The sequence below is a fragment of the Triturus cristatus genome, chromosome 4_1 (assembly GCF_964204655.1).
Source record: "Triturus cristatus chromosome 4_1, aTriCri1.1, whole genome shotgun sequence".
Lineage (NCBI taxonomy): Eukaryota > Metazoa > Chordata > Amphibia > Caudata > Salamandridae > Triturus > Triturus cristatus.
Window position 1 is genome coordinate 859,292,368 of NC_140585.1, and position 14,967 is coordinate 859,307,334.

Sequence of the window (14,967 nt, forward strand, 5' to 3'; positions counted from 1 at the left end):
TGCAGTGGTTCTGGCTTAATTGCTTGGCTCACTCCAAGCATTGTGATGGCAAAGATGTGTGTTTTTTTTTTTTTTGCATGGTGGTGCAAAGAGTTAACTGGGCTGTGAAGTGTATGCTTTTAACCATAACTGCATGTTCGAGGCATATGAGCTGCAGATTACACACTGTGCATAGATCGCCATCTGGTGTTGGGCCCGGATGTTGCAGTTGTTTTTCTTTTAGAAAGTCTTTGGAAGTCACAAGGTTTGTGACTCCTCCTTTGGATCGTATTGCGCATGGGCTTCGGCTCCATCCTCAGATTGTTTTTTTCCGCCATCGGGCTCGAATGTGTTCTTGGTGCTCCAGTTCGGAACCGTTCCAGTTTTCCTGTTCGGCGCGCAATCCTCCCCCCTTCGACGGTATTGTCTTGATCGTGTTCTCCAACACTCGACACGACTCAACAATCTAAGTCTTCGATTCCGGTCGTCGCCGAAGGCCTTCGGGCCTACCTGGGCTCCGGTCCTGGCTGATGGAAAGGACTCCATTTAAGAAGTGTCCTCGATGTGGGTCGAAGTTTCCCCGCACTGATCTCCATGAGGTGTGCAACCTCTGCCTCTCCCCAGAACACGAGGCAAGGGACTGTCCAGCTTGCGCCTCCTTCCGACCGAAGAAGACAATCCGGGACAGACTAGCACAGAGAACAATGGCTCACTCTTCTACTTCGATCCCAGACGACATCTTCGAAGAAGGCGTCGATGTCCCGGAACAGCAGCACACCGAATAAGGCCTCTTCAGCGCCTCCGAAGCTGACAACTCCGACGTCAAGGACATCACTCCAGCACAGAGGGGCGCGAGTACAGACGTCGACCCCGACCCTAAACCCCCCTCCACGCCACTGAAAAAGGCTTTGGTCACGCCTTCGGGCCTAGGTATGCACCAAAAGACTGCTTCCAATACCTCGCTTTTGGGCCCAGTCAATAAGCCCATCAAGCCTTCAGGCAGCTCTGGCTCGAGCCGGCCTACCCTCGACACCGAAAAAGAAAATGCCCCTCTCCTCGTCCGTGCCGAGCTCGACTCCGAAGCTCTCGGCGCCGAAGACTGGCTCTGGCTCCTCGGTACCGATAACACCCCGAGAGCCGAGCAAGAAGCCGAAAAGCCTCGACTCCCAAACCTCGAAGCCAAAAACCACCTCCGAACCGAGGAAGTCAAGACACTGCTAAACCCCACGGTTCGAAACCAAGAACCAGTGCCGAATCGACGCCTAAAGAACCCACGGCTCCGACACCATCAGCACCGAAGGATCTGCCCCTTACAGACGAACTGTTTCGACCCCATCCTTACCAAAAAACCCTCGCTAAAGATCCAAAGACTGGCCATTTGTCGCTTAGCACCAGAAAAAGACCACTGGACAAGCCTGCACCAGCTCCACCACCAAAAAGGAGAGACTTTGCCACCTTCCCTTTGAGGATTCCTTCACCGCCTCCTCCACCTCCTCCTGCTCCTCCTCCTCCTCCTGCTCCTCCTCCTGCTCCTCCTCCTGCTCCTCCTCCTCCCCCACCTCATCATTCTCCTACACCATCTCCAGATGAGGATGATGACATTATCTACGACACCGGGGATGGGGCGGACAACCAACCAACAGGGGACCCTACTCCTGCAGGCTCCCAGACCCATGGGACGACTACAACATCTGTCGTCCCGACGGACAAGCTTTACCCTTCTAGACTCCCCCCTCCCCCAGAGGACACCATGGGCTTTAACCAACTACTCCATAGGGCTGCCCGCTACCACGGGGTTGATCTCCACACAGACCCCGTAGAGGAGGACTTCCTCTTGGATAACTTCGACACTGCACACAGGTCTACCTCGATCCTGCTGATGCTTAAGGGAGTTATTAAGCACGCACCAGAGGTTTTTAAACACCCAGTTAGGGCCAGGTTCATTAACCCACGTATTGAGAGAAAATATAAAGCCGCCCCATCAGACCCACCCTATATTAAAGGCCCGCATCACTAGACTCCCTGGTAGTCTCCAATGCGAGGAAACGTGCCAATTCCCAGGAATCGGGTGAGGCATCACCGCCAGATAAGGAGTCTAAACTCCTAGAAGCCTCTGGCAAACGGACGGCGTCCCAGGCAGCCAACATCTGGCGTATCGCTAACACCCAAGCGCTCCTAGCCAGATCTGACCGGGCACATTTTGATGAGCTGGAGAGAATCATGCAACACCTCCCTGATAAATATAAACAATAAGGCCAACAAATTGATTCAAGAGGGCAAAAACATTACAAACACTTCCGTTCGTTGTGCCCTCGATGCAGCTGACACTGCCTCCAGGGCAATTAACACCAGCACCCTTCTACGTAGGCATGCTTGACTACGCATCTCAGGTTTCAAACCTGAGGTTCAAAGTTCCATCCTCAACCACCCCTTTGAGAAACATCTGTTTGGTCCTAATGTCGCTATAGCCCTAAAAAATGAAGGACACACACACCTCAAAATCTATGGGAGCCTTGCAGTCGCAAGCTCCCAGGTGCTCCTTTCACCGTTCCTCCTTTAGAAGCAACACCAGAGGCTACTCCTCCGACAGCGCCTCCACTTCCTACAAAACCCCTACCCAATCCACCTTCACTAGGAGTTATCAAAGAGGCAGCTACAGAGGTAACAATAACAAAGGCAGAGGCAAAACTAACACCTCCCGCTCTGCCTCCACCCAGTGACTTCCCTCCACTTCCCCCAGACTATTCCACTCCAGTCGGCGGCAGACTCCACAATTTCCTTCCTGCCTGGGCTACCATCACCTCAGACAGATGGGTACAACAAATAATCCAATCAGGCTACTGCTTAGAGCTAACATCTACCCCCACAACCATTCCACCCAAACAGCGCCCAATGTCACAGGAACATTTGTCACTTCTAAAGCAGGAGGTAATCTCCCTCCTACAAAAAGTTGCAATAGAACTAGTTCCTGCCCACCAACAAAACAAGGGAGTTTACTCCCTATATTTTCTCATACTAAAAAAGGACAGCTCTCTCAGGCCCATTCTGGACCTCAGACCCCTAAACCAATGCATACTCAGACCACTTTCACATGGTCACAGTCCAGCAGGTGCTTCCTCTGCTCTCCCAAAACGACTTCCTAACCACCATAGACCTCAAGGACGCCTATTTCCACATTCCCGTTCACACCGCTCACAGGAAGTTTCTCAGATTCGTAGTGGACGGTCACCACTACCAATTCAAAGTACTCCCCTTCGGAGTCACCACAGCCCCAAGAGTGTTTACCAAGTGCCTAGCAGTAGCGGCAGCACACCTGAGAAGACAACACATCCACGTCTTCCCATATCTAGACGACTGGCTTATAAAACCCAGCTCATACAACCAGTGTGTACAACACACTCACGCCACCATCCAACTACTTCACGACCTGGGCTTCACAGTAAACTACGCCAAGTCCCATCTGCATCCCTCCCACGTACAATACCTCGGTGCCACCATAGAAACCTCAAAAGCATTAGCCTACCCCAGTCCTGCCCGAATAGCAAGCATACAAGCTCTTCGCGCCAAATTTCAACCTCAACACTCACTTCCAGCCCAAGTGTTTATGCAACTTATAGGGATGATGACCTCTTGCATATTCATAGTACCTCATGCAAGACTTCAGATGCGTCCTCTCCAAGAGTGCCTAGCACACCAATGGAACCAAGCTCAATGTCAGCTAACAAATCTGGTGTTGGTAGGCGGTCGTGCCCATCGCTCTCTGCAGTGGTGAACCACCAAAAACCTTTCCAAAGGGCGACCGTTCCTGTAGCCGGTTCCTCAAATAGTTCTAACAGCAGACGCATCGCTCTCTGGCTGGGGAGCTCATCTACTACATCACACCATGCAGGGCAGGTGGACACCTCTAAAAAAGTTACTCCACAGCAACCATCTGTAGTTACTGGCCATATTTCTAGCCCTGAAAGCCTTTCAAATACACGTCTCCGGCAAGGCTGTCTTAGTCCGCACAGACAACATGACAGCAATGTACTACATCCAAAAACAGGGCGGCACACACTCTCTGCTGCTCTCAGCTAGCACAGACCATGTGGAGGTGGGCCATATCTCAAAAAAAAATTCTCCTAGCACAACATGTTCCCAGGAGTCCAAAACACCATTGCAGACCTGTTGAGCTGTCAAACTCAACAAATCCACGAGTGGGAACTTCATCCAAAAGTTCAACCATTCTTTCAAACGTGGGGGCAACCACAAATAGACCTCTTCGCCACCCACAAACGCCAAATGCCCAAGCTTCGCCGCCAGATATCCACACCCATTGTCCAAAGGCAATGCGATATGGATGAACTGGTCAGGCAAATTTGCGTACGCATTTCTGACTCTCCCACTCATTCCATAAGTGGTGCGCAAACTACAGCAACACTCCCTAACTCTCATCCTAGTTGCTCCAACTTGGGCCAGACAACCGTGGTACACCACATTGCTGGAACTCTCCGTAGTTCCGCACCAAAAGTTACACCTCTCTCCACGCCTCTTAACCCAGAACCATGGAGAGATCAGACACCCGGACCCAGCTCAGCTCAACCTTGCGATCTGGCTCCTGAAATCCTAGAATTTGGCTACCTTAATCTTCCCCCCCGACTGTATGAACGTCATTAAAGAAGCTAGACGTCCTACCACTAGAGCTTGCTACGCAGCCAAGTGTCACAACAATAATATCAATCCCTTGGATGTGTCTATCCAACACATCATAGGCTACTTACTACACCTACAAAGATGCAACCTAGCCTACACGTCTATTAGATTACACCTTGCTACCATAGCAGAGTATCTACAAATAGACAGCATCTTTCCCTCTTTAGAGTACCTACCATAAAAGCCTTCATGGAAGGCCTCAAAAGAATAATTGCCCCTAGAGTGCCACCCTCACCGGTGTGGAACCTAAACATCGTTTTCACAAGACTAATGGGGCCTCCATTCGAACCTCTACATAAATGCGAGCTTCAATTTTTAACATGGAAAAAAGCTTTCCTTGTAGCCATTACTTCCCTCAGAAGGGTCAGTGAGATACAAGCACTCACCATTCAAGAACCTTTTCTGCCAATGCATCATAATAAGGTTGTTCTCCGCACTAATCCAAAATTCCTTCCTAAAGTCATTTCTGCCTTTCACCTCAATCGATTTGTGGAACTGCCCGTATTCTTCTCGCAGCCACAAACCATTGCAGAAAGAGCTCTGCACACCCTAGACGTCAAAAGAGCTTTACTCTACTACATCAAGAGAACACAACCTTTTTCGCAAGACTAAACAGTTATTCGTGTCTTTCTCACCACCACACAAAGGCAACCCCATCTCCAAATCTGGGATAGCTAGGTGGATTGTTAAACGCATACAGATTTGCTACCACAAAGCAAAACAAACGCTATCTGTTCCCCCCTAAAGCCCACTCTACACGTAAGATAGGGGCTTCCATGGCATTTTTAGGGAACATCCCCTTAGATGATATCTGCAAAGCATCTACATGGTCTACACCGCACACTTTCACTAAACACTATTGTGTAGATGTGCAAACTAAGCAACAGGCTAGTGTGGGCCAGGCTGTACTCAACACTATTTCAAACTACTGCAACAGATACTGGTAGTCACCGCTAGGACGGGATACTGCTATACAATCTATGCATAGTGTGTAATCTGCAGCTCATTTGCCTCGAACGGAGTATGCATCTATTCTTGGCATGTGGAGCTGCAGATCTACACACGCCTACCCGGCTACCTTTATCTGTTCCAGTTTTATCTTATTTAGATACAGCACACATGGGCATCTTTCCTGTTTCTTTCAAAGCTCCATCATTTCCCTGCTGGCGAGCAACAATCTGAGGATGGAGACGATTCCCATGCGCACTATGATCCAAAGGAGTCACGTACCTCGTGACTTCCAAAGACTTGCCAAGAGAAAAACTACTGCAACATCCGGGCCCAACACCAGATGGCGATCTATGCACAGTGTGTAGATCTGCAGCTCTACATGCCAAGAACAGATGCATACTGGTAAGTAGCATATTCCTTACACAGTGCTTAGTACCGCTGGGGAGGTGTTGAAGGGACAGGTATGCAAAAAAAAGATGATTACTGATGGTCTTTTATTACTCAAATCTACATTTTGGAAGCTCCATTTCATTTTAAAACTATTTGCACAGTTTGTAGCAGTCTATATTATAATGTGTGTGTAATGCAAGTATAAAATAATGACTTGCACATCCACTGCGCTTTCTGTCAAAGGCTGTGACCTCATAACACTAAAAATATACAAGTCCCTATTCTCCACTGTGCCAACCAAATTTAATTCTGTGTCTGTTTGGTTACACACAGACCTCTGCAGTGCATTAAATAGAGGTTTCATAATGTACTACAGTGCATTTCCCATTGAGTGAATTTATTTTTCATTTAAGCTACCCATTAATTTATATGTAGCTACCTGATGATGAAAGACTTAAAAAAACTAACAAAATATTTTAAAAGGGCTGATATGAGAGGCTTGCGCTACCAGAGCATCAGCTTTTTTAAAGCTTTGGTGGCACAAGCGGCGACTCAGTCACCCTGCGTGGCTTTGCATGGCCTCATAGATATGGAGTAAGACAAAGCAGTGCAAGTCGCTGCGTTGCCTTACACTATGTCAAGTAGGCATTCCATAGGCATTGCAGTGGGTGTTCTCAAGCAACACCCATGGATTTTGATGCTGCCCCAGATTTGTAAAACAATATAAATCTGGGGCAGCGCCAAAACCTTTCGCCTCCCCACAGCAGGCGTAACAAGGCGAAAAGTTTTCATTTCTCCTTGTTTTTAATCTTTCTATGTGTGTCCCTCTTTCTATGTGTGCTGCATTCCGTAGCACACATAGAAAGAGGAAAACCCCTCCCAGGATTCTTTTTTTGCATAAAGGTGCCCCTTCCTGCACAAAAACCATCCTGCCTATGTTGGCAGCAGTTTGTGCTCCAACGAAGGGGGAAAGGACAGGAATTTCACCATATTTAATAAATATGGTGCATTCCTGCCCTTTCACATTGGCATAGGGCAGCGCAGCAAGAAGACTTGCAGCGCTGCCCTACGCCAATGTCTCATAAATAAGGCTTTGTTTTAGCCACACCTTTGACCACGCCCCCAAGCTCTCTTACTGACCTTTGGTTTGCTAAACGCTGTTTAATTTATTTCCCCGATGTAAGAATGATTTGCTGTGGGAAATGGGGGCATTTATGGTTGTCGATTGTTGGCAATGATGAGGAGGACCAAGTTCTAGAATTTTTTGTCAGGAGAGGGTCCTTGCTCTTAAAACATTTTGACAGGGGATCTCTGCATCAAAACATTTGAAGACCTCTGTGCTAGAGGATTTGCGAAGTGCTAGACAGTCCTCCAAGTGTTGGGGAGGAGGCTCAGCTGCCGGATGAGTCAGTCTTTGCTATTGTTGAGGTACCAGCAGCCAGGCAGGGTTTGGCGCGAAGTTTGATGCAGGTCCTCCTTTCTCACGGTGTCAGCTCTTTGTCCTTCTGTTCCAAGTAGTCTAATCTGTCTCTCTGGTGTCAGGGGAACCCTGAAATACTGAATTGAGCGGTGTTTAGGGGAGTATATGGTAGAGCCAATGGGCTACCTTCCAGTGGGGTGATTAACCCCTCACAAATGGATAAGACAAACACAGCAGCAGGGTCACTGGTCATCGATCTAGTCTGTCCAGGAATCCTCCTGGTCCCTCCCCTCCCCCCCACCTTCCCCTACATCCCCCCTCCCATTGGGCCTAGATGGGGCATGGTATCCCTACCATGCCCCCTTGTATCTTCATTTTTATAAAACATCAGGACAGGGGAATAAGTCCCCGAGTCCTGTAATGGCCACCAGCAATATTTTTCAGATGTTGCTGGCTGCCCGTTTGAGGGCTACATGCCTCAGGGGTCTGACTCCGGCGGTAATTAATTGGCCCAAGCAAAATAAAGCTTCCTGGGTCAATCAGAATGTTCCATTTTTAATTGCCTCTCCCACGAGAGCCTGTCAAGCCTCTCATGGACCCAACCATCCAGACACAAATATATTTGGCCCTTAATTTAAAAAAAAACTTTTTTTAAAAACTGCTGAACGGAGTTGCATCAATTCACAAAAAGCACAATCTGTGTTGAGGACCAAGATATAGCTGCTTCCTGCCAAATTAAGTGTAATTCTGAGCAGCAGTTTTGCTGTATCCCTTCTTAAAGAAGTCTACATAAAATGCATGGGGATTTTGCATTTTAAGTCAGTCCCTCTTTTGTTGTACCCAAACCCCCTCACCCGCCACCCCACCTTGACGGGTCACCCCAAACTTTACATGCACAAACTAGTCAAAAGTGGCCCCAAATGGTTTTATAGCTTAGTAGCACTATCTATTTCAGTTAGGTAAAATGTGTCCAAACAGCCTCTGTTACTTTGGGATTCTTTATCTTCAAAGGCATTCTAATCTGATTTTTAGCAGAGACCAAACTCTTGTTAAAGGCTCTGAAAGGTGCTCAACCAGTGGTGATTATCAAGCCTTATTCACTAACATTGTGAAGTGAGGTGCTTTTTGGTGTCTTTTTCCTGGCTTCACCCTAGGCACTAATCGGTCCTTACTGTCGGTTACTTCACTGAGAGTGCAAGTGTTCCTTTTAGCCAATTTAGACAGCGGATAATATGCCTATCTAAGAGACCGTCTGGGGATCTTGCATGATTTTAACATACACAATGCATATTGTAATGCTTTTTTCTTGGGGGTATATTTACTTTTTTTAGTTTAAAATCTCCAAGGTTTGGAAAACAACTTTATGGAGGGGTTGGGTACAGTTTCTAATCCGATTTTAGTGAAAAAAGATGTATTCATCAAATCATAAATTAGTTTAATATTGTCTTGTAAATTTATTGCCTCTAGTTATTCTAAGTAACTTATCTTTGAGCATTGTTTGTTGCTCTTGTAGTACACATTTAAGTTTATGCAAAAAAAAGTAACCTTTTTAAATTTATTTTTTAGGTTTGTTAGCATCAGTGACATGTACGGACCAACCGATTTGGGAACTGAAAGTCAGGTTTGTATCAACTGTGAAGAACTTTATATTGAGTGATCGGGGATCTTTCATTTTTTGCTTTCTCAATAGAAGCTTGATAAAAAATAGTGATGGAGCATACTAACAGCAGCTACAATGTATTTGTTACAGGTTAAGTAGAATGCATTTAATTCAACAAAAGTGTAATGCTTATTTATTTATGTGCACTGCTGCTGCAAACCTACTTTTTTTCTTGCTTAGCAATACTGCGGCTTTATCGCCACTTTTACTTTGTTAGTTTGAGCGTAAATGGGTTTCATGGATATATTTCATAATACATGAAATACTGGAAGACATTATGAATACCTTTTGTGTAATTCACGGTAAGAAACTTACTTAATTACCCCTCTATAACTCACCTGGTGTACACTGAGGTAGTCATATCGATTACAAGCATGTATAGCTGTGCGGTAATGCAAATATGCTTTAAAATGGGTGTGGGACTGTTAAATGGTAGCGGCAGTTTCAGTCGATAACCTTTCAAGTATTTGCCCGGCGGTAATCGCCTCTCATACCACTCGATAATTTACCAATAAAAGAGGCAGGCGCCGGAGACTGGAAGGCAGGAAACAACGTTTTATTCCGTCGGAGCAGAACACATCAGATCAGACAGCAAGGTATCGTCACGAGGTGCTCTAACTGCATCTCTGAGACCTGGTCTCTTATACACTGGTTTATTGCTTTATTATACATAGTACATTCCTGAGATTCCCTTGATGTGCGGGAAATATCCCCTGAAGCCCCGGCTCAGATCCGATCCCACACATGGTTACAGTAGAGGTTCCCACCCTACCCGCAGTGGGAGATGGCTATCGCGCAGCAGGGAATTCCGCTAATTCCCGGGGGTGTGTGCAACCGGCCGGGTCTCAGGGGGTAGGGGCTTTGATTCTACTGTAATCCCTTTGATGTGGGGTGTTTCCCTTACAGTAGGGGCAATAAACTGCATCCGCAGGGCTAGGCGATGGCCTGGGACCAGTTCAGACAATGGGGCGCAGAGGAAGGGGGTTATCAAAGGAGAGGCATGACCATGTATAGGTTGTCGGTCGGAAGTGGTTCCGTAGCAGGGTCGCGCAGAAGGAGAGGGTTTATGGCCTGTATGAGAGAGCGGGGGTGGAAGTGGTTCCGTAGCAGGGTCGCGCAGAAGGAGAGGGTTTATGGCCTGTATGAGAGAGCGGGGGTGGCCAGCGCGCGGGGGATGCTTGCAGCGCCAGGGGAAAGCGCTGGCGGTCGAGAGTGAGCGGGGAGAGAGTGGGGTGCCTAAAATGGCGGCCGTGCATTCGCTTGTGCGTGGTGCTGGGGAGAGGCAAGATGGCGCAGATAATGTTCAGTTTGCGAGCTAAATTTCCACAGTACACCATGGGCTTTACAAATGGGTACGGAAAGAAGGTAAGTTAGACATCTGTTGTTTTTATTGGTGGTTAACCACGACTAGGGGTGTGAATAGCATATTGGGAGAGAGGGCAGTGCTGAATAGAATACATTTCTTAAGATTGCATCCCCCTAATCTTATAGATTTGATAAATTGTCATTTTCACTTTATTAAGGTCCTCTGTCTGCTCCCATTTGCATATACATAATATGAGGCTATCTGGTCTTACAGTGGTCCAAATTTGTAACTTGATGACAGACGTCTTGCCAATAATAAAGCCATTTATAAGTTACTTCTTGGCAATAAAAAAGCTATTTATAAGTTAATCTGTTACATTAGCTATAGATGCTTTTTGAAGGGAGACAAGGGGAATACTAGTGTTAAAAAAAAAAAAACTTGTTTAAATACTTGAAGATTGTTACATTGCCATTCTTCCTTACATTTCTTGAGGTGTTTGTTATTACTGCGTTTTAAGCTGTCTGATTTGAAGTTGTTCAACTATTCTGGAGGTATCCATGTTGTGCCATTGTGCATGCATGTGCATGGTTGTAACCCTTTGTGCGCGTTTTAAATGCAAGTTGAAAAAGGCATAGAAGCAACATATTGTCATCTTGACAGTTGTCTTTTTTTTTTTGTAATTTTGGATCGCATCTCCCCCACACCAGATAGTTATGTTGTCTTGAAAGCTGGGAATGTTAACCATTTATATATCCTTTGTTCAGATTTTCATTTCCCGCACTTACGATCCTACCACCCACTTCGAGACTACGTGTGATGACATCAAAGATATCTATAAGAGGATGACTGGCTCTGAATTTGACTTTGAGGAAATGAAGCGCAAGAAGAGCGACATCTTTGGAGATGACCAACAATAAACTGCTTTCCACATAGGAGAGATGAAAGTCTGCTAACACAAATCTATATTTCAGGAACTTAATGAACACTGTATAAAAATGAGTATTGTAAGCCTGCTTTTGTAAACTCATCTTTTGAGAGATCGAAGAATATTGCACTGGTAACTGCTCCCTTTTTTTGAATATCATGTATGAATCTTCATTGGGGATGCTGTCCACAATTTGCAAATTACTGTTAGATTTTTTTCACCCCTATCAAAATAAACAATTGCAAACAAGCAAGACAAAAAATGCTCAACATAAACTGCAGAATTACCTTTGAAAGTATTCTGGAAGTACAATATTAGCATTTGATTTCATATTTTAAATGGTTTTCTAGGTGTACTATGTAATTAGGTGTCACACTGTTCCTGATTTGATCGATCAGTGAAATTCGAATGTTGATATTCTTCCTCATATTAAGGTTACTGTGAATTTTCCAATCCATGGATTTGGGCAGTGACTCTGAAGTATTCCCCCATGAGTCTTAACCTTTCTAATTTTGTGCAAGTTGTACCATCTAAGTGCCCCAATTCACTGTAGCTACACATGCTGTTGGTGTATGGGTCTGGGAACTAATCTCTCCCAGAGCTGAGCTTTTAAACTGTTACAGCAGTTGGGACATAAATGTGTCTACGGCTGGCTTACTTTGTGTTTTAATCCAATAAAAATGACAAAGAAGAAAACCAAGAGTAGGCAAGATGTGAAGGCCTTTTCTGTATCACACATTACTACTTGGATGAGGCGAGCAGAACTGCAATGAGGATATGATGGAGCTTGGAAGTTGATTTCTTACTCTACTGGGCTCCAAATGAATACTGCACTGCAGAGTAAAAACAACAAAACTGAACCAGAAGACAGCAGTATGTGTTTTTTTTATTGTTTTTGTTATCAACTAGTTCCATGTTTGAAAAGGTAATGGCTTGTTGCCCTGTGTTTTATTACATGTGATCAATTTACAAAAGGATTTGAGTCACATGATGAGTTGTAAATGTATACTGTTATGGTTCAACTCTCTTTATTACTTTTCAGTAAGACCGAAAAAAAACATATCCGAGTATGCCTGAAGACATTCGAAGTTAGAAGACATACACTCTTAAGAATAAACAGCTACCCAACAATTCCCCGCCCTTCCCCCGGGTGCTCACTGAGTTCAATGTATTCCTTCTGGCCTACTTCTCTCTAGAAATGTCACTTCACCTGCTGGCACTTGCTTGTGGAGGAGTGTCTGTATTCTTGAGCCGCAGTATCCTTAAGTATCTCGGGCATGTCTACTCCCGGGATTCAGTGGACAACAGCACTATAAAGGGACCCCAAAGCTCCCTCTAGGAGTCATCACTACCCGTTAGTGTAAGTGAAAGTCTCTCCATACCCAAGATATATACCATAAACGGTGTAGCCAGTCCACCTGTGTCAGAAGCTTATCTGTGCCCTAATGCAACAAAATATTCTGCAGAGCTGCTCCCAGAGCGAGACCTATCTGTCTTCCCCTTTGAGACTTCAAAGGAAATGTGAGGGCCTTGGGAAGACTCGACAGAACATTTGCAGGGAAACGTGGGAACTAGGTATGTAGATGTTCCAGGGTATCCACACCCTCTCCAGTAGTCAGCACTTCGGCGGTGTTGCCTTGATGAAGTTGGACAGAAGTGAGGTACAAGTAAGTCACTATTTTAGTGGTGGTCCCAATACTCACTATGCTCCGGGCCGTGTGCTGGGCCCTATAATAATTCTCCTCCCATTCCTTCAGGGTCAATTATTTCTCTAATTCCATTTCCTATCTCCTCTGTCCTGTGTTTTTTGTGTGGGAAGCAGCGGATTGCAGCAAGCTATACAATTCAGTGACTAGGTGCTTATTTGTGGTCTTTGTGACCAGCCATTTATCCAGCATTAGGGTATCTTTCATAGATTCACATGCCTGAATCATTCCCCGTCGTCGGGATGGGAGTCCCCGGTACATAAATAAAGTAATATCTCACTAGACATATAGAGTAATCGGCCAAAGGCCTCACCTTAGTAACATATCCATGTCCTTTTGTAAAAAAGGACCAAACTTTGGAGAGTAGCCAATCAGCTATCCCCACCCTCTAGAACCTTCCTGGAAGGAGCTCTAGTCCCTCAGATTTTCTACCGCACGTCGTGCTAAGGGAGTCTCCTCTGAGCTCTGCTCAGCATTCCTTGTTTTTGGATTACCAGTGCTTCTTTCTTCAAAATTCCAACTTCGGGGTGAAGTTCTTCAGTTCCCCATGGCAGATTCTCTGAAGAAAGGCCTTTTTAGGTCTTGTACTTCCTGTGGAAAAAAGAGACTTCATATGGACGATCAACACAAGGACTGTCTCTACTGCCTTTACCCGAATCACTCCTCAAAGGACTGTAAGGTATGTCGTACCTTTTCCTCCAATACCCTCAAAGATCGTGAGGGACTCCTCTTAATTTGGTTGCAGAGGCTAAAAGGCAAAAACTCAGTACTGTCTTCTGAGGAAAGTGAGGGCTCTTCCATATCTTCACAGTCCTCTCAGAAAAGACCAAGGGTGGCTTCCCCAGGCCCTTCGTCGCAGCCACCTCAAAAGAAGGCGCATACAAAGTCTTCAAAGGTCCTTCCTAAGACTCTTCCAGCGAAGGTTTCTCCTGGAAGTTCTTCATGCCTTCAAAAAGCCATCTTCAACCCCGTCGACGACTGCCTCGTCGACGGTGGCTTTGACGATGAGGAAATCTCCATCTACGGCATTGAATGTGACCTCCTCGTCGCCGACGACAGTCAACTCCTGTCGCGTCTCATTCACTATCCACTTCGACAACGACGACTCCATCGTCGACGGCGGGTAGGTCTGTCTTGTTGACGCTGAAGATAAAGAAGACCTCGTCGTCATCCAAATTGCCGTCGACACTGTGATCGTCGACGACACCGTCAACGAAGACTGTCCAGTCGACATCCACATCATCTTCGACGAGGACTCAGTCGACGAAACCTTCGATGACGACACTGTCGACGGCTCTGACGACGGGACCTCAATCTACCATGGTACCCGTCTGCACTTTACTGTCTGACTATACCGTCGACGGGACCGTCGACGACAGCAGATTCCAACCTGCAAAGTACATACGTGCATCTAAAAATCACAAAATGTACGTTGACACCGGCCCTAACCTCCCCTAGTAGGGTTCAGCTCTTGCTTCCAGCACATCTTTTGGAGGAAGAAGACTCTGATGATGGCAGTATGTTTAGAACGGCGACAAGCTCCTCGCAACTAAACGTCAAGTACCAGGACAGTTCGGATTATGATGATCAAGTGCAGGAAGATTAGGCGGTTTCCCCTGAAGAACGCCATCCGCCTCCACCTCCCATGGTTTGTTTGCCTGCATCTCTAGTCTCTGATCTGCAATTCCTCATTTCGGACTATAAGCAGAGGTTTCCCACTTCTGACGCGTCTCCGCTTCCAGTTGTGTCTCCACCACCAAGACTGCGACCTCCACCGTTAAGCTTACAGTCTGAGCCGGTCACATCACCACCTCCGCTTTCTACAGACGATGAGGAGGAGGATCAACATGAAGGGGAACTTCAAGATTCCTTATCTACTCTAGACGAGTGGGACGATTACATACTCCCCTGTCCAGCTTCCCCCGTGTCCGCTCCAGC

The 14,967-nt window shown here is 46.2% G+C and overlaps 1 protein-coding gene across 2 annotated transcripts in view; it reads left to right on the forward strand.

Moving 5' to 3' along the window:
* Positions 1 to 12,189, forward strand: part of GDI2 (GDP dissociation inhibitor 2) — a 312,370-nt gene extending 300,181 nt beyond the window's left edge. For both annotated transcript variants that reach the window (XM_085653570.1, XM_085653569.1), the window contains exons 10-11: positions 8,999 to 9,053; positions 11,163 to 12,189. In XM_085653570.1, coding sequence (XP_085509696.1) covers positions 8,999 to 9,053; positions 11,163 to 11,315 — 208 coding nt within the window. In that variant the 3' untranslated portion in view covers positions 11,316 to 12,189. The remainder of the gene's footprint in view (positions 1 to 8,998; positions 9,054 to 11,162) is intronic.
* Positions 12,190 to 14,967: the final 2,778 nt, after the last annotated feature.